The 19,621-nt window shown below is 38.8% G+C and overlaps 2 protein-coding genes and 1 pseudogene across 3 annotated transcripts in view; 1 reads left to right on the forward strand and 2 right to left on the reverse strand.

Moving 5' to 3' along the window:
• Positions 1-517: 517 nt before the first annotated feature.
• mRpS18A (mitochondrial ribosomal protein S18A) lies at positions 518-7,424 on the forward strand. Its single transcript, XM_089235481.1, has 4 exons — positions 518-725; positions 3,140-3,282; positions 4,160-4,283; positions 7,298-7,424. Exons 1-4 carry the CDS (start codon positions 596-598, stop codon positions 7,372-7,374), a joined length of 474 nt encoding a protein of 157 aa, XP_089091607.1. The 5' UTR covers positions 518-595; the 3' UTR covers positions 7,375-7,424.
• Positions 7,425-9,056: 1,632 nt separating this feature from the next.
• LOC149084414 (protein phosphatase 1 regulatory subunit 14C) overlaps positions 9,057-19,621 on the reverse strand; it is a 58,486-nt gene continuing 47,921 nt past the window's right edge. The window contains exons 4-5 of the mRNA XM_089234810.1: positions 19,334-19,375; positions 9,057-9,556 (exon numbers count right to left, since the gene is read on the reverse strand). Of these exons, the coding sequence (XP_089090936.1) occupies positions 9,515-9,556; positions 19,334-19,375 (84 nt within the window). The 3' untranslated portion in view covers positions 9,057-9,514. The remainder of the gene's footprint in view (positions 9,557-19,333; positions 19,376-19,621) is intronic.
• Positions 14,112-17,422, reverse strand: LOC149084415 (MBT domain-containing protein 1 pseudogene; annotated as a pseudogene). Its single transcript, XR_016192971.1, has one exon. The product of XR_016192971.1 is annotated as an MBT domain-containing protein 1 pseudogene (transcript).

Consider the following 19,621-nt stretch of genomic DNA (forward strand, 5'->3'; position numbering starts at 1 on the left):
GAGCATGCAGACGACAGAGTAGCTGATGCCAAAGCCATATACTTTATATAGCCGTTCTGATCTGATGCGCCTCGCTAGGAAAACACAAAACACAAACGTGTAGAGTGATTATGTAACTCGTTTCTGTCGGCGCGAAATAGTCTAATTCGGTTCACGCTGTGCAACAAACCTATTCCTAGGATAACCCGGCTTTATGCAACTTTTTTGAACGGGGGGGGGGCGGTTGTTGGGCAATTGTCAGTGCCCCCTCCGCATGTGAAAGACATGATTACGATCTTTCTATACGCGTATATTGATGGAAACGAAAACTAAGAGCCAAATGCATATTTAGGATTTCATATTATCGCGCTTATTTATAGTTTTCTAGTAATTTCAGAAAAACGGGCAGGTTTCCAAACGATTAGCGGCTTTATCTGCGATGACCAGCTGTGTGCCGTATTTCAAGAAACCAAATATGGTCATTACAATTTTCTCCACTGATATCCCCTTCATACTCGTTACAACCGTTACTATCAGATCACAGCGCAAACCAATCGGCTATATTCCGAAACTTTAGTAAGCATCAACATAATCCTTCTGCTTGTAAACAAACAACATGGCGGTCGCCGCAACAGCGAGGTTAATGAAATGTCGCCATCTCGCAATTAATAATGCAATTAAAAGGTTCTCATTTGATCAAAGAAACTGTCAGATTTCGACGTCATCTTGTCTTCAATTAAAAAAGAGTAAGAGAAACTTTTTGACATCCGAGAGTGGATATTTTCTAGTTTTATTAATTATGTTTTCTATGCTGGCGTCATCCATAGCGTCCTAATAGCCCATTGGCGACTTTTTGTCGGGCCGTTGGACGTGTTTTGTCACCAAAAATAGCCAAGTGGTGACCAATATCGAAGCTGTTCCAAAAGAAAACAGAAGGTATAGTGTTTTGAAGGGAATATATTATATTATCCGGCTAAGATTCCATAAGCGGGGTTGCGCCAGATTGATTATTTTGTGTCGCCAACTTATTACCTTGGCGCTGTGGCTCTTTCCAACTTTTTCAATCTTGACAGTAATGTTTTTCGAGCTGACGTGTTACCCTTACTTATTTTTGCACCATTTTCTTACTTATTATTGTCACCAGCGTCCCAAGTCTCATTATATCGTGTTCTTCATTGAAATTTTATTGAGCCGAAGCCCAATTTGTTATCATGCATCCTTTGCTCTGGAATATTTCAATTTTTTATAGATGAGCATTCTTCAGTGAGACGAAAAACACCTCAATTTTTGACAGAATTCATCACGATAACTGCAAAAAAAAATTATAGTTTCTCACTCGAAATGTACCAATAGCATGGTTTCAAACATCGATCGTGCCAAAAAACTTGGTTGGCGTTGGATTTGCCAGAATAGGAACTCGAAGCCCAAATGTTATGGGTCGGATGTGAATCCTGTAGCCAATACTTTCTTCATTGGTTCCAGATTTTGTCCTTACGACATTCTAGCTTTGCCAAAAAAAGGGAATGCCAAATTTCGTTTTTGTTAGCCATTTTCACGATGCTGTAGGTGTTTGGCAAGGGAAAAAAACCCAGGTCGCCAAGAAGGAGAAACTTTGGCAGAATCAGAAATCGCAAAATTTGGCGCAACCACACTTATGGAATCTTAGCCGAATATCCTATAATTGGGGTGACTCAAGTTGGGACATCAATAAAATGGGAGACGTCTCTATATATGGGGGGGGGGGGGCTTTTTGTATTTTGAAGTCAGGCCCCATAGCCTGGGGATCTTCAGCAGGACGACCCCAGATTAAGATTTCTGGGGTCTGCACAAGACACTGGGCTTCCTCTAAAATGCATTGCACGAAAAAAAAAGGAATAAATTCTGTGCTCCTGGGCTGAAGCATTGTGAGCTCCTTCCTTCTTATGACTCACATATCCTGCAGCATGACTAGCCTACTACTAAATCACACATGCACCTCGTCCATATTCCTCTGCGTAATTTCTAATGAATGGTACATGTTGGAATATGCATGATAGTGTAGTGAACCTAATGTGACGTATGTTTCTGTGTAATGCTGCCACCTAGGCTGAGATTTTTGGCAGGCTCTTCTTTTGTAGTGAATTTATAATGTTAAAAAGTAAAAAATGATGAGAATTGTCCCTTGTAGGTGCCCTGTCAGTCCCACAAGGAGGGAGGTGCCGGTTTGCTTCACTCCCTGCCTTCTGTGAGTACGCGTGTGTGAAGGGTGAATGAGCACCTAAATGGAAATGCACTGTCAAAGCACTGCAGTTGAGCGCATATTTTCTGTCAGCAATTTTTGAAAAAGCTTGCAATATATCACAGTGGAGGTAATTTTTGTGGCCATTTAGTGTTGAAAGTGACCATTTAGTGGCAATTGTGTGCACAACGATCTCAGGACAGAGTGACAATTTAGTGTCAAAAGTGCCCAAAGAGTGGTCATTTGGTGACAGTTGTGTGCACAATATTTAATGACAGAATGGCCATTTAGTGTCAAAGTGACTGAAGAATGGTGACAATTGCGCATGCAGCAGTTTAGCACGTGGAAATTTTTTTTTAAAGTAGCCTAAAGCATGACCATTTAGTGACTAATGTTATTCAGAAGTGGGCATTTTGAAAGGTGTTAAATGCGAACAAATTTTTGATTGGGTGGGCATAAAGCCCAAAATTGCTAAAGAGTATTATGAAAACATTGGTAGCAACTATGCACAATCTTTTTTCATGCATCACACTTGATACACACTCAAATTGTTAGGTACACATGCACACTTCCGGCACAGCTTATTTGGTAGTAAATTATGCATTGTGACAGACTGGAGTTATGCTTGGTTTGAAAGGAAAAAAAAAAACAGTTGATATCGCCAACCTTCTATTTGGCAATGTGTATTATAAGTAGTGTAAGTGGATTGGCTGTTGCCGATTTATCAAAAATATTGCCATTGACTTTAGCCACTGATCATATAATATTCACATTTAATTTCATAGTTATATATATTGACTGTAAATGAGTTAACGTTAAGATTTTTCACTGCCGTCAATTTTCAAAATAGTTCTCGAAGCTATATTGTTGAAGCTTGCGAAACATGGGTGCGGAAATTCATAATGAGTTTGGTAATTAATGGATAACATTTCTTATTGACAGTTATTCGTAGAGAGGAAGGAAACAATATCTTCATTGAAGCCGTCAAGGTGGAATCTGAGCGTAAAGGGAAGATATTAAAGATTCCCGCCAACAGAGGGAAGTGTCCTCTTTGCAGAACTGGAATCACGCATTTAAAACATACGGTAATATTTTATTCATTATATGCTATTCAGTTGGTAGATGAACAAAAACCATTTCTCCTGTGAAAGTTATTTCTTCATTTGTTTTTGATATCCATGGCTAAACTAAATGAAACGTTCTCCTCAACATTTGTTTATGTGTCCTAACCCATTTTTTCTTTTCATGACTAATGACAACACAGATGGAACGAAGGGAAAATTTGACCATACAAAAATTATTCATGACAATGTATTATACAGTGAATGTGTTCTTAAATACATGGGAAGGGGGGGGGGGAGTGGACTCCCCCTTCCCCATCTTTCTAGGTATATCAGTTCGTATTTTCATTGCTAATAAAGATAATAAAAAGCTTCAGTGTACAATCATGGCCATATGCAGGATCAACATTTGGAAAGGGTGCAAAAGGCTTATGGAAGAGTGCACATAAAAATTTTCTTCCCTAGAAATTTTATCACCCTTCAGAAAGCATTTAAATTAACAGAAATTGTTTAAAGTAGCATATAAAAGATATTTTCTTTTCATATATTAATTTTCTTACCAAAATATTAAATTTAAATTTTTCTGATTTTCGGTTGGCGTGGGGGAAGGGGGCGTGGGTCTTTTGTGCCTCCTCCCCTCCCCTGCATACACCTCTGTGTACAATAAGATGGTGATAATTTAGGAAAAGTCGAGAGAGAAATTTTTGTCTTTGCTTTAGTGTTACTTAAGACATGGGAGCAGAAAGATTGCTCAGGGTCATACAGACCCTGTACCCCTTTCTAGTGTTAATACCCTGCTGATGATATGTGTTTTAGATACCAACATCAGTCACATTTTAGCTTTCTATAACTTTGATCCATATTTTGTTACTTAAAAAAAATTCTGTTCTTTTCATTACAGGACATATTGATCCTGAGCCAATTCATCAATTCAGATGGGACTGTGATACCAGAATATGTGACCGGTCTCTGTTCCAAGCAGCATTTTCGGGTTGTGCGAGCTGTAGCATTGGCTCAGAAAGCTGGTAAAGCCCATATTGCTTCTCTTACTTTCATATTCATATTCCCATGTAAATTGTGGCAAATTTTGGTACTAGTTATATAACAGTTATACAGGGTGTTAACTATCAACCATCCAATAATTACACACGATTACTTGTGGAAAACTAATATGGAGAAGTGTTTTCAGTTTTTAATTTGACTCTTAATTAATAAGTTATAACACTTCAAAAATTGATGATGTCACTTCAATTCTGCCAAATTCACCAACTGTACACCAAATATACAACTTGGCATTTTGGAAACTGGATAATATTGGTGTAACCCTAATGACAAATTTGGGTTTTTCCCTCTTTTGTGCATGTGTGTTTTTACCTAATTTTTATGCAACTATTTATACCCAAAAATAAAAATGTTTTTTGCTTTAAACAAAGTTGCACTATGTCTGTGATCATTCGATTTACCTTGTTTAAATGAATAAAATATCACTAACAATTTTGAGATCAGATTTTTCTGAAGTTCCAACTTCACATTTCCCCATATTGCATCCATGCAGTGCTGTCTTGATGCACGGGCCAGGAGAAAAAGAACTGCAACTAAAAGCATCTCAAAGGTACTGCAAAATTAGTAGTGCTTATGGCGCCAAGAGCCTGAAGTCTGTTTCTGCTAAGAGGCGCTCCCTTATAAATAGGCCCCTCGGAATGAAACTTCATCTGAAAAAATGACAAAGATCTGTGCGAATCATGTAGGTTAAAATAAATTTCGAAGCCATTTCAAAATCTTGTACAAAAAGATAAATTTATTAACATTTCAGCTTGATAAAAATCTATTGCAGTCACATGGAAATTAAAAATCTTTGTTGCAACATGCATAAATCTGTATGAAAATGTGACTGGAATCAATAGAAAAATTCTGAAACCACTAATTATTTTGAATATGTCGGTTCATAAAATCATTAATTTGATTAAAAGTTTCTGACTCAATTGTTGTTATTATTTCACTGTTCCCACCAGTCACCTTCATCAAGTTACCATTTTTACATTTTCATTGAAGCTTTTCATGCTAAAAGTTTCGACGAAATTTTAAAATAACAAAAGGTATTGCCCTGTTTTATTGATCAACGTGTAATCTGATCAAAATGACAGCATAAAAACATGATCGCACAGTAAACACTGTGCACTTTATGCACCTTCCCTCAAAATATTTCATGTAATAGTGAAGGAGAGCAAATTACCATATTTTGGCAAAAGGTGTTGATTTTAGGAAAACAATTTTTCCAACAGATTTCATTTGGCTGTTTTACAAATCTGGTGATAAATTTGCCAATAAGGTGGGGCGAATATAACACGGAATGCAACGCGTAATACAAGGTTAACATCACTCTACGAAGAGGAAAAAGCTCCAATCATGAAAGAAAACAACTGATCTTGGTTTCTGACAGGATTGAATATTTTAGTTCAATTTCAAAAAAGCCTGCAACCCTTTGTTGAGGAATAATTTTACTTACATTGGCTGTTTGGCGCGTAACTGACTTAGAAAACTGAAATGTCACAAAAATTCAAAACGTTATAACTCATTAAATATTCGTCTGATCCCAAAATGGGAAAACACTTTTCTATGGTAGTTTTTCACAACGAATCATGTGTGTAGAATTATTCGGTAGTCAATAGTTATTACCTTGTACATAAAGCTTGGCCATAGTCAGGGAAGAAAAACTGGATCCCGAGGTCTACTCTGAAATGTCAGAAAATTATACCACATAACCTAGTCTATTTTAGACTCAGTTACATTAGACGAGTTCAGCAGTTATACTCGCATGAGATTTTACTTTCAGCCACTAAAGTTGCTCTGTGTATTAACATCATCTAACTTGTCACTGATCTGCTAGTATGAGTGAAGTTAATAGTTGAGCTACTTTTCCCACTACTTGCTGGCATTCCCACTGTCTTAATTTTAAACTTGCTATGTGCAATAAGAGTGGACTAATTTTCTTGCTACTCAAGGAAAAAAGGAAAAAAGAGGCACATGTGCATATGGTTGGCGATTTTACTGGCTGTGTGGGATTGAAACTCATTGGGCCAGCTTTAACTTGTTACCAGCAACAGGCTACTACTACCTTCAACCAGCTACTTTATTCACCAGAGAATAGCTGATGAATTATCCCAATGTAATTGAGCCTTTTATTATCAGTTTGGTTTTTCCCTTTATGCACGGCTATTTGAAATGTGCCATTTACAGTCAATGCTCAATTTTATAATTTCGTGCAGACTTTAACATCTAGTTTGTAAAATAAAAAGTTTAGAAAGTTTTGACTTTCTGGAACCTAATATCTACCGCCATGTTAAAACATGCACTGTCATGAAAGCAGAAAATTTTGTGTTATCCCTAAACTCTAATTTAGGAGTGAGTTACAGAAATTTTTAGGCTCCAATACAAATTTTCTAGTTGCTATGGCGATCTAGCACCTGGGATTTGTCAAGCCCTGGTTTAAAGCAGAGGCATATTGTTAGAGACCAGATGCTTGTAAACACATGTCAGTTTATAAAATTGACCGTAGAATTTAATTAGAGTCGCAAAGAGAGAAAAATGTTACATTGTACACAAGACTTTTGCAGACCTCATTTCAAAAGCCACTACGACTATTACTAGTAAACTACACATGCACCTCATCCACATTCCTCTGCCAAATTTGTACATGGCTGGTCAAAAATCACTGCTAAATACATGAACAACAGTTTGGTTCGAAAACTATTTTTCCTTCACATTTTCTAAAGAAAAATTTTCTTGATTAATTTAATCTCATAATGTTGACATTCTGTGGATAGATGGCATTGCATTCCAAGTGCTTGTGTTCTGACATTCCAATCTTGGAATGCGAGGTCCTGAAATGAAAAATTTCCCCAAAATCATAAGTTTAGATACAGGTATTTAAGCTCGATGTATTAAGAGATCTTCATCTCTCTCATGATTAACTTCAGCTATATTTTCTTTTAATCGTTATTCACCTATGGTAATATTTTTTTATTGTATATATTTTCAGGATTGATACCAAAAAAGCCGGGCACACCAATATTTGGGGATTGGGAGAAATGGAACACATACTTCAAGAAATTCTGAAAAAGGATGCTTTTTTCCCTGTGTGTATGTAATAAATTATTTTAGCCCAATTACCAGAGTTCAAAAATGAATTTGTGTTATGTTCTCGTAGATGAATAACATTTCATACCAGTTGGTTAAATATTTTTAGCGAAATCTTCTCAAGATCAAGCAGGGTTGGTGGGCGATATCTTCAACCATAAAATTCCTCCCATCCATCTATAGACAAAGCATATCATCTATTGGGAATTTAAGTTGATATTAATGACCTTTCATGTGCCATATGAATGCCTCATCAGATTCTTCATGTTCTTTTTTATGTCTCTCATTGAAAGGTTGCTGACACACAGAAAGCTTGCTATTTTATGCAAGTTACATGTGGTGTGTTCATCTTAGGATTATCTCTTTCACAAGTAGCCTATTAGAGGCACTTCTGATTGAGAAAAATTTAGGAAGGCATTGGACTTGTTTTGATTCCTTAGAACAGTGGTGTTCAAAACTGGATCACAACCCCCCTGGTGGGCGTAAATGAGCTAGGAAGCTGCTAAAGATTTTCCAAAATTTAAATGTCTTAAATATTGATTTATTTCATTCTTTCGTACTATAAATTAATATATGTCAAACCTTAAAATAGCCTTAACTCTTAGCTGAGCTTATTATTCATGCGCGTACTGGGCAAGTGTGCTTGCCCGGTATGCAAGAAGACCCAGGTTCGATTTCTGGAGGAGGCAAATCACTTTCCTTTCCAAACATCAGTTTCGCATAACATCCAATTCAATTTCTCAGTAAAATTCAGGATTTCCTAGAACAAAGGCGGCACAATTTTTTCAGTCTGCAGGCCAGGTATGCAAGATGGGTACTGCTTGTGAGCCAAGAAATTAACTAATTGTGTTAGGTAAATTTTTATAGGGAAACCTTTTATAGAGAAACACAGTACTTGTGTGCACTAAATAAGGAAGTGGCAACACACGTTTGGACCAAAAGTGCTGATATGAAGAAAGTATTGGGGGGGAGGGAGGGTTGAAAGTAGTCTAGTGTCTTGCAGGACTGGCGCTTGTACGCAGAAAAAGGGGTGCATTGCATATTCATTAATTATTGGAGGGGGGGGGGAAAGGACAGCTATGCTCCTCCACAGAATTTATTGGGAGGAGGGGCAAAAATAGCCTGAGCTTTTCCAGTGCTTATGACTAAACTTGTATTCAGTCCCAATGTTTACTACCATTTCCATATTGAAATATTCAGATTGAGGTGCCCCCCTCCCCCCAATGTTTTCACTATACTTGTCTCGCTGCAAGGACATATCCCAGGAGCCTTTGGTTCATGGGGAACCCTATAATATTTTGACGGCCCAGTTCAAAAAGGCAACTCAGAAAATTATATTTTTAAGTTATGCATGCCATGGGAACTGTAGAAAATTACCTCTATATATTGCAAAACAGCAACAATTCCCAACTCTGCTTATACGTTTCTTACTGCAAAAAAAAAGTTGAGGTTCCCATTCAGTTTCATACAAAGTGAATCTTTAAAATGCAGTTATGTTGAAACAGAAATTTAAGTTGCCTTTTTTTTTAACTCGGCCATCAATTTTATTGCTATTAATATCAATTGTGGGGCGAGCTTGTAGAGAGTCCTAGAGACGAGATTCTCATATAATTTTAAGTAGTGAAATCAACACACACAACACAGAATAAATCAGACACATCTGAAAGTTTTTTAATGAATTTATTCGTCACTCACAACACAAAAAAAAAAATAAGCTGGCAGATTTCGATCGAAATAAATTAACACAAATGAAGAAAATGTGTTTATCTCTACAATAACAACTCGGAACTGAAAAAGAAACAACTGAAAAATCACTCGAAACACAATTTATCCTGCCACCTCAACTAACACTAATAATAAAATGATTAATAATAATAAAAAAAAAATACAATTTTCTTTATTTTCTCTCTACATAATGGACGAAAAGACAAATGTGTTTTTTTTTTCTTCTCTTCACGACTCCAGGTCAGATGCAAGAGAAATAAAATGAACATGGGGGGGAGACATGTGCAAGAAGACTGCTGAAGACAATCTGCAGCTTGTTCTGTGTATTCTCTTGGGGGAAGGGGATGTGGGAGGAAACGAAAACATTTTTTTTTGCCTGGCCTCCTTAACAGTCCTATAACGTCTTGGCTCTTTGTAACAGCTCCACGATGAATTTCTGTAAAGAGAAAATGAACTGAAATTACTCAAAAATAAATTAAACATACAAAATATTCCATGCTTTGGTGAAAAAAAATCTAACATCTTAAATCTCAAAATGTCAATTAAAATACAAAATAATAAATCAATTAACATTAGAACATGTTAAGTTTAAAAATCAAATTGTGGATTTGTTTTTGGTGCAAGGACCATCTAGGCCAAGCTGCGCCAAAACAAATGTGCATATAAAATTCATACAAGACTTGTGATGTCAAAGAGTAAAAATATTCATAAACTTAAAACAATGATGTGGCTTGTAAAAACTATAATTTGTTGTAAAAACCAATGGCTTTGATGAATTTAAAAATACGAGATGTATCGCAATGGTCAGATAAAACGTCACGAAGCGAAAGATGAGTCTGACCAAAAGCAGTCGTAAAATGATGGTGATGATGTGAACAAGTAAAAGCATGAGCAATGGTTAATGGACTTTGACAATGTGGGCACTCCGGTGGACTCTCTCGTAATAAAAGATAAGATTGTGTAACGCGACTGTGTCCTATGCACAACTGGGCAAGCAGAACTTCCTCCTTTCGATTAGTCCTGCAACTCAACGCCAATGGCCAAGTGTGGGCTTGATAGCATGTAATTTATTAATTTGATTGTCCCAATGATCCTGCCAGCGGCGATGCATCACTTCCCGGAGGATTGAGAAGTGGTCACTGGCGGGTACCAAAAGGCTATTATCGATATTTGTTGTTGTTCGAGCTGCGGTGTCTTCTTTTTCGTCGCCGGTATACCAACATGACCTGGTACCCAGTAAAATTTTACTGAGGTACCATGACGGATGAGGTAATGTAATTCATGAAAAATGGCATGAATGAAAGGATGAGTGTGAAAACTGAAGGAACACAGTGCTTGCAGTGCACTGAGAGAGTCACTGTAAACGATGCATCGTCGGTGGCGTTTGCTTCTTATATGATGTAGAGCAAGAAGGGTAGCATATAATTCCGCTGAGTAGATACAGAATGAATCTGATAGTTTAAAAGATGTCTCCTCACAGCAGATGAAGGCACAACCAACATGGCCAGGGCTCTTAGAGCCGTCGGTATATATAGGGAAGTACCTGTTGTACCTACCCCTGTGCCTAAGGAATATCTGTCGGTATATGACGTCTGCTGTGGTGGCTCCAGGGGATAATGAAAGAGACACATCTGGCGGAAACTGCTGCCACAGTGGATTACTTTTAATAACTTATAAGACTCGTTATGTTGCTGAGATCGTCCAGCAGTCTAATGAAAATTTCAAGCAACTGCCACTTTCACTACAAGTGAAAGTGAAGACACATGACAGTACTTCCCAAATTTATTTTTCTCTTCATTTCGATTGAATAAAGCTCTGACCCAACCAGTATGGCAGAAATCAGTTTTCAGTGAACGTCGAAATTGGCCAGACATTTTGACAAAGTATTGGCACAGCTGAAAGCACGAGGCTAGAAATATCAGCTATTCTTGATTGAATATTTTTATTTTTGAACAAAGTCGTTGATTTGTTTACAAGTATAAACTACTATTTATGATTGAAAATTTTATTTTTCTATTGAAACAACATATGAAGGTTTTAACAGCTGGCTGATGTGAAGATGAATTTAAGGAAAGAGGAAATTCAATTTTCCTTTCGAGAAATCGAATCCACGTCCCCTCTCTCAAGATATTAGTCAGTAAATGAGTTGTGAAGTGGTGCTGCTTATAACACAAAACAAGCACATCTCATCACATTTTCTGTCGAGAATGGGCTGATATTTTCAATCGAGGATGGTTTTATATAAATAGAAGCCTATACAGTCGAATTTTGTTGTAACGTGCTCCAAGTGACCAGGGAAATCACTTCTTAATAACAAAATTTCATTATAAAGGAATTCCAGATTTTCACATTGTTTCTATTTAAGCTTAACTGGAGGATTAGAGAAGTTTTTGTTGAAAATAGATTTTTGCTATAACGGTATTTAGTTTGTAAATATCACAATATTTATGAACCTAGTTAACGATATCAGACAGCTATATATTTAAGCACCCAAAAAACAGTTATAATTCATCGAATCCTGATTTATTTTGTTGCGTTTATTCTTTTGCAAGCATTCCGATAGAGACTGTTTTTCGAGTTGCATAGATTTATTTCAGATTTCACTTTACACGCATGGAAAAAAAATAACATTCTAACAATTCACAAATTTTCAGCTGCAGGAAAAATTTGTTGCACCACACACATCTACTGACGATAAATTACTAAACTTTTGATATAAATTTATATATATGTAAATTAATTAAAACAGTAACAAAGTCTCTATCTCGAGATAATACAATAAATCACATAGCAGCAATAACGCCTGACCTAGGCTTCCCCATCACTTTAAATACACAAGGCATACATCCAGAGTTAACCGGGATTTGGAATGCCAATGAGCTGATGCTCACTTGTCTACTTACTGTTGTCACATAGAGGGATCGTTCCAAAGGATCATGTAATCATTAGGAACTGGAAATTTTATCTGCCCTGACCGCACAAGTGAGTGGTTGTGTGAATGGTCAAGTAAGCATGCAAGTGACTATTAGTGACCAGGTGATTTATATGATTGGTCAAGCTAATGGTCATATGAGTCACTGAAATTGATATATCGTGATTTCATTGTGCTAAGAAATTATATGAATTACTCATATTTTTGTAGTCTACCAATTATATTTTTCAAGGGGCGAAATGTCCCACTCGATCAGTCATATGGTCACTCACCCATTTACTTTGTCGTGGCAGGCGAAATTTCCATAAACCGTCATTATTTGCATCAGTCTGCGACATTTATTTTCACAATTGGGTGGGGGGGGGGAGCAAGCATTCAAGTAAAGTAGTGTTAGTGACATTTCGGTGAAAGAAACAGGTGATTCTCAAGTAACTTGTATCCATGGTGGGTGGGATGCAGTAAGAAATCATGAAAAATGATACACAAGGCATATAAAATATTGTGCATGGGTATCAGAGCTATGCAAAACCTGAGTGGCAGCCATAGACCTGAAAAAATGTCATTTATGTTTAGTTACGGGAGAATGAAATTATGGTTTTGACTGAAAAACTTGACATAAATCGCACACCTCTGTCAGACCCAGACATAACTCAGGCTCTGTCCCTTCCGGAATATAAGCCCTTTACCTGTGTGGATTGGGTTATGCTGGGGAGAAATTGCACACCTGGTGACCTTGGGGAGAGATTTTCTTCGAATTCCACATAAAAACCGCACACATACAAATAGGATTTCTCTCTTTGAAAAAACGTGGCATTGCCCAAAAGTAGGTTGAATTACCTGTCATCAACGCACACTGAAATTAAGATCGCACACCAAAAAAAATATCTCAAGTCTGAAACGAAAGACAGACAACAGGATGTATGGTTATGTAATTCATATCTCAACGAATCAATTGTGAAAATGCCAAATTGACCCAGATTGTTTGGCAAATTTAGCTGTTTTCTTTTCCAAAATGAAAATTTCCGATTTGGTGCAACAAAACAATTTACGCATAAAACACCATTTTTGGGAGGGGGCGAAATAAAACGCTCTTTAACACCCAAAGACTCCCAGACGAGTATGGGTATGTTTTTGTGAATGGCAGGAAAGGGGATAGAAGCTGCGTAAGAGGTGGGAACTGGAAAGACAGGTCTGAATCACATAAGAAAAATGGGAGGGAAGAGAAAGAAAGTAGTCAAATCTTCGATATTTCTGTTCAAAGTGCACTCATCAGAGTGTTAACGAACTACACAGGAAATCTCAATGAGTATTAACAAGAGTTAAAACGTGGGAGCAAAAACATAACGAGTGAAATACACTACATAAGAATTTTTCAAGTCTCTGAAATTGATTTGAAATTTGGAAGATCTGGGTGACAAAAAAAATTACATTTCGAGAATCTTTCACAACACAAAATGCCAAAGCAACAGAAACATAGGCAAAGACTAAGTGGGAAGGGGTCACAGTTGCCCCCCTTCCCCAACATCAGAGATATGTGTGTTGATATCGAGTACTCCTCCCAGACCTGCAAGCCTACTTCCACTTATGAATTGATCACAATTGGATACTTTGGTAGTTGGGATAAGCATGCATCTCTGCGCTACCCCATCCTCTAGTTCAGCGTTTCTCAACCTTTCTGAACTCAAGGACCAGTAAAATGTCAGACACAATTTTACGGACCACTTGAGTCCCGTATTAAGGGACATCCCTTTAAATTTTGGTTGTTCCAATTCTTTTTTTATATATTTGTCTCTTTTTAACGATGCTTTTATGTGAATTTGTAACTTTTACTTAATTTGTGAATACAAAGCGTTTTCATAATACGGTGTATATAAAATATATTATGATAACTACTACAAAAAATATATTCATTTTACCTATTCGTCAGGTTCGTCCCCCCCCCCCCACAATTTTAATAATAATTTGTGATTGTGCCTACTTCCAGCAATATTTTTTACGGCAATTGGTTATGTCCTGTATATTATTAGATCCTAGTTTACCGTAATTTTTTTTTGTGAAATACATTTGTCTACTCTGCCCTTTATTTACTTACCCTCCAGCGATTTTAGAAGTAATTATAAAATTGCATTTAAGTCAATAAGTTGCATTCTTTGGCAAAATTTACCGATTATCCCATATTTACAATCGCAAGCACCTGCATTTTGCTCAATGATGTATCGTGGAACTAAATATGAAGGTATATTTTTAATTGAACCCATATGGGTATTACTGATATCAATTACAACCAGGGCCGGAACTAGAGGGGGGAAAACAGTAATTTTAAGTGGAAACAATGTTTTTCCCGGGCGGCAAAAATCCCACTTACGGCCTTGATTACAACGGTTAAATAATTTTTCATTCAGTGAGAACTGAATTATCAAGTCTGCCTGCAGACCACTCATACCATCGTCATGGACCACAGGCTGAGAAACACTGTTCTAGTTGTAATTTTAACATTACTCCACTTAAAGTGCTTGCCGATTGAAACCTAAATGACATGGAATAATATGCGATAAATGACATATTTCTCGAGAATCCCTCTACATGGCGCTAGTCAGCATAGACTTATAAGGAGACTGTGTAGAAATTTTTAGGATATATAAAAAATTGAAAAATCCCAGGAATTATCACATTTTGATTTTACACATTCCAGATATATATTTACAAGAATTCGTAACAAAAACCATAATCTTTAGAGTTCACAAGAAATTCCGCTCATTTTGCGTAAAGAAGCTCATTAGCAGACTATAGGCACCGGTGTTGACAACAAAAAAACGGTATCGCATCTCGCCGATGTAAAAAAATAAACTCTAATTTCCCGTTTCAATAAATATTCGGCACATAGTGGAAAAAGGTCATTTCTTCTTTAGTTGCTGAATCATATGAAACATCTTGAGGGACGGTCCGAGTTTCATCCCCGTCAAACACATCAACCTCTCCCGAGTTAAATTCAGAAACGATGGACCATCTATATTTTCATCGAGAAACATTTGGGAATACAACCCGCAGTTGTTAAGTTCTAGGAATTGTGATACATCTGCAGCAGTCCATTTCCAGGGCTTGGTTTTTGTTTGTACGAATTTGACTGTGGGGAGAGAATTCACGAATTTCCTCTCAAAGTTCTTTTGTGTGGTGTCGCCACCACCACCGAATGGCTTTGGTTTTTCAATGACCCTTCGAGTCTGTGCCTGGGTTTTCTTTCTGCCCCCCTTGTACCCTCTGGCTAACCTCATTGACACCCGAGGCAGTCGCTTCTTCCTTAGAGTTGAGCTTCTAAATTCATAGGCTTCCTGTTCGGTTGATTCTGTATGGGGCGGCTCTAGACAATACCCATATATTTGGCACCATCCAATGGGGAAAATATCTGGACTTTCACAATCACACCACTGGTCATAATCATCTTGCCAGCCGTCAAAATGAACGCGGAGAAGACGACCTACGACCCTATTTATAACGCCGACACAGATGAACCTCGGCTCCATGAGGTCAACAGCTTCTAAATACATGCCGACTGAGAAGCCGTGATCGGGGATTTCTCTCTCGAAAAGTTCAGTCGGTGCTGCAATGGAATCTGTGTCCTCTAGATAGTTTTCCCAATTAAATTCATCTCTGTGGTCCAACGGGGGAGTAAGTTCTATCCCATTATCTTCACAAAAACCGACTGGGAATATGTATGGCGAAGACGAGTGATAGCAGAAACAATCGGATCCGCTCCCAACCATCATGCCATCTATGCCGATCATCAGGTAGTTGTTTCGGAGAACTTTCACAACAGTGGCAACGCATATAGCTGACAAGTTCAGTGGGTCAATAGCCTCTATCTTCATACCTTCTTTGAATTTCAAGTCTGTCAATGGAATCGGTAAGGGTTTGAACATGTCCCAAGTCACATCGTTGTGATCGTGTTCCCGTAACAAGGCATTCTCCACAGACCTTTTAGTGTAGTCTGAGGTAGCGATTATGTCGTGGCCTATTATCTGAGCCCAACCTACCGGATGGACGAGGGGTGATAACTCATGGCACCAAAACCCGTCATCATCATCTTCGTAATCACTGTATGATACATGTATCCGTCCACCAACGATCTTACTGACAATAGCCACTCTGACGGCAGAAAGATGGCTCTTATCAACGACTTCTAGCTTCATCCCTTCCCTCAGATTGCTCCTGTTCACGGCATCTTTAACCTTTGACTCAAAATCCTCGGGGAGGGTAATTGACCCCACCAAGCTGTCCGCAAAAATATTCCTCCAAAAGGACGGGTACTTATGTTGGAGACTGCTCGGAGGAAACAATGGCTTGTCTCTTGACGAGCACCAACCAGTCGAATGAAGCTCGTTCAGACACATATTGACCCAGAAATCTCGACTATCATCACTGAATCCTTCATATCTCAGAAGGACATAATAACCCGATATCTTGATGACCGTCGCTATCCAATAAAAAGTGTCATTTTTGCTATCCATATTAACAACTTCGACCTTCATGCCAACTACAATGTTATTCTCCCAACAGTCAGCTAGAGGTACATGCTTGAACGAAGGGACTGGAGAGGCGATGAAATCCGGTTTGTCCAGATACGAATCCCAGCTGAATGAAAGCTTCGTGTCATTTTCCGATTCGTCGTTGGCGACACAACTTGAAGACACAACGCTGGATTTCGCCACGGACGGCGAGGTTGCCAAGTTGTAACACTGATAGCTACAGAACTTTTTACCTCTACGGGAGATGACACTAGCAGCGACTCGAGCACAATAATCGCACGACTCAACTTCGTCGGAGATGTCTTCGCGTCCGGAGGACAGTTGGTCATCGTCTTCGTTGGTGCACGACATGTCCAGGATGGGCACAACGTTCTCTTCGAAGAAGCCGCTGTCATTTTTGCTGTTGCGTTGGTGCTGCAGCTGCGCGTCGCAGTGCGGCCCGAAGTTGGTGAATATGGACGGCAAAGTACCTTTCTTCAGCTTCGGGTGTTTCCTCCTCACCGACGAAACGGTGCCGTTCGAGTTCAGGACGAGGTCCTCGTAGATTATCGAGTCCGGATCGAAGTGGTACTTGCACACCACCGTGCAGTCGGTCACTTTCAACGTGTGGCCGTAAGGTATGGCGCCGATCCACGACTGCCTCATCTCAGGGTTTCTCGGGAAGCTGAAAACGTTGACGTATTTGCCGGGGTCAAAGTTCGACCTGCAACCCCAGATACAACAACGCCTCGGCATCTTTTTCTTCTTCTGTAACAACTACGTCTTTTTTTGGGAGACAAAGAGAAACTAAGCTCAGTTAAAGCTCCCACCATCAACAACTTCGCTTGGCTGCTTCGACAGATCTGACTACGTTGGCTTTTTTACCGTTCGCCATTTATATTTATTATTTGGTCTGATGCTGTGCTGCTATCTACCGACGGAAAACTATAAAACTACAAAGGTTAATACATTTACTACACTTACATGCTGTTATGCAGATTAATTTGAAGATGACGTGACCATATTTCATTGAAAAACAAAACGGGACATCTTTGGGTTGCCAAAAAAGTTCCTAAAGCCGGGTTTTCCTAGGTTAGGTTTTTTTGCTCCGCGTGAACCGAATTACACCATTTTGCGCCGGCAGAAACGTGTTACATAATCACGCTACGCGTTTGTGTTTTCCTAGCGTGGCGCATCAGATCAAGGCGGCTATATTATAGTATATGGTCTTGGTATCAGCTACTCTGTCGTTTGCGTGCTCCGGTTTGAAGGGGAGAGGAAGAAAACAAGAGAATGAAGAAAACATCGGCAAATCGCGCGGCGCACGACGCATTTGACTCCTCCAGAAGCAGTCGGCCAATCACGCCTGACGTAAAGCGCTGTCGTGAAGCATATTGTACTCTGTAGGAAAACAGTCATACTGATTTTCTTATTGGTGAGTGGACGGCGTGTCGCGCTGAGCAGATCACGTTGCGCGCGGCACAGAAAACCTGCTCCTAGGAAAACCCGGCTTAACTATTGTACCAGGCTGCGGCAACTGTGGCACTACCCCAGGACTCCAAGCTAAATGGAGGGCCCCACAAAAAATGTACACTTATTTTGCGTCAAATAATAATCGTTCCAAGGGGGCCTCCAAGAAAAAAGTCTGCCCCACCCCCGGGCCCCGAAAAGGCACTCTACGGCCCTGCATCGTACCTCAGATAATCAAAATCTCGAATATTCGGGATCCTACTGTATTGCCAATAGCGGGGAAGTGCATGCATACTACATCCTAAATCAAATTTATTGAATATTTCTTCAGTGAGGGATCATTCAAGTATTACGTCAGCATCGGGGGGGGGGGAAGGGGGTTTCGGATTTGATGACTTTTGATGACAATGGGAGAGGGGAATTTGAAGGTTGCTTACGTCATCAACCAACCCTTTTTGAAGAGATGAAATATTCTAAGCTGCTGACGAAATTTTGCTGAAAGGGGGGGGGGTGAAAAATGGCTGAAAATCTGCTTACGTAATACTTGAATGGCCCCTGAGTAACGGAAAAAATATTTTCGAAAAACAACAAAATACGAAAATTTCTCCCTTAAACTCAAAATTTACTCTAAACCAGTGATTTCAAACACTTTTTAAGCCATGCCCCCACCAAAATCCAGATGTTCTCCCATATGCAGATGTGCAAAGTTCCACACAATCTTAATACAAAAACTCATTTTCAAATTTCCCACTTGCGGGCGTTGGGGCCCCCACGTTAGGGACACCGCTCTAAACGAATGCAGACTCGTCCTTAAGGATGTAAGATTGGGCCAGCCCTCGTGGAATAATAATTGAATTTTTTTTTTTTGATATTGTGTTATGTTATGTTACTGCTGTTCATCTATATGACAATGATTGCAAAAATCAAGACGTATGTAACACGAGATCTCTCCATAGCACACCCCACCCGCGGCACTAAAAATTCCGGGCCATAAATTTATGGGAAAATGCCCATTGAAGAGAGGTGGTGTCCGCTGGCGGGAAATTGGCGGGAAATTCCGCTGGTGTTCATTCTGGTATGAGTTCCACTGTGTAAGGAATTATTAAAGAAAAGTATTTGTCCTGTGAAGGGGGTTCCACAATTACTTTCACACCGGGCCTTCCTTCTAGTAAGATCGGCCCTGAACGAATGAATATTTTATACAGTATCAAATAAATAAACAAAAATAAAATGGACAAAACAAAAATAAATTCAAATTTAATTTACAATGGTCTGATTGAAACAAATACGAACAACAAAAAAAACTTACTTCAACATCTTCAGGGGAGATCTTCGCACCTATGACTTTTTCCTATAAGCAAAAAATAAAGGGGGAAAATTATAATTAAGCGAAAGAAAAGATGACATTTGAAAATACAGTCGAACCCGATTTATGCCACAGTTTTTATTTTGCAGCATCTGACTCTATAACGAGTTTGTCTAACACCAGCTTCAGTAGAGCGAGCTACTATAGGAGGTGGCGCGACACTGGGGGGAGCTCTATGACGGGGTCGACTGTATATATCTTTTTTATCACTTACAATGTACAAATACGAAC

The sequence above is a fragment of the Pholcus phalangioides genome, unplaced genomic scaffold (genome assembly GCF_987345545.1).
Source record: "Pholcus phalangioides strain wild (caught in Gottingen) unplaced genomic scaffold, Ppha-v1.0 ptg000008l_1, whole genome shotgun sequence".
Classification (NCBI taxonomy): Eukaryota; Metazoa; Arthropoda; class Arachnida; order Araneae; family Pholcidae; genus Pholcus; species Pholcus phalangioides.

What these genes read in the sequence shown, in the direction of transcription:
- mRpS18A (XM_089235481.1), top strand. Translation starts at nt 596, where the DNA reads ATGGCGGTCGCCGCAACAGCGAGGTTAATGAAATGTCGCCATCTCGCA. An exon ending in TTGTCTTCAATTAAAAAAGA is followed by an intron (nt 726 to 3,139) that starts GTAAGAGAAACT and finishes TCTTATTGACAG; the next exon opens with TTATTCGTAGAGAGGAAGGA. An exon ending in TCACGCATTTAAAACATACG is followed by an intron (nt 3,283 to 4,159) that starts GTAATATTTTAT and finishes TTTTCATTACAG; the next exon opens with GACATATTGATCCTGAGCCA.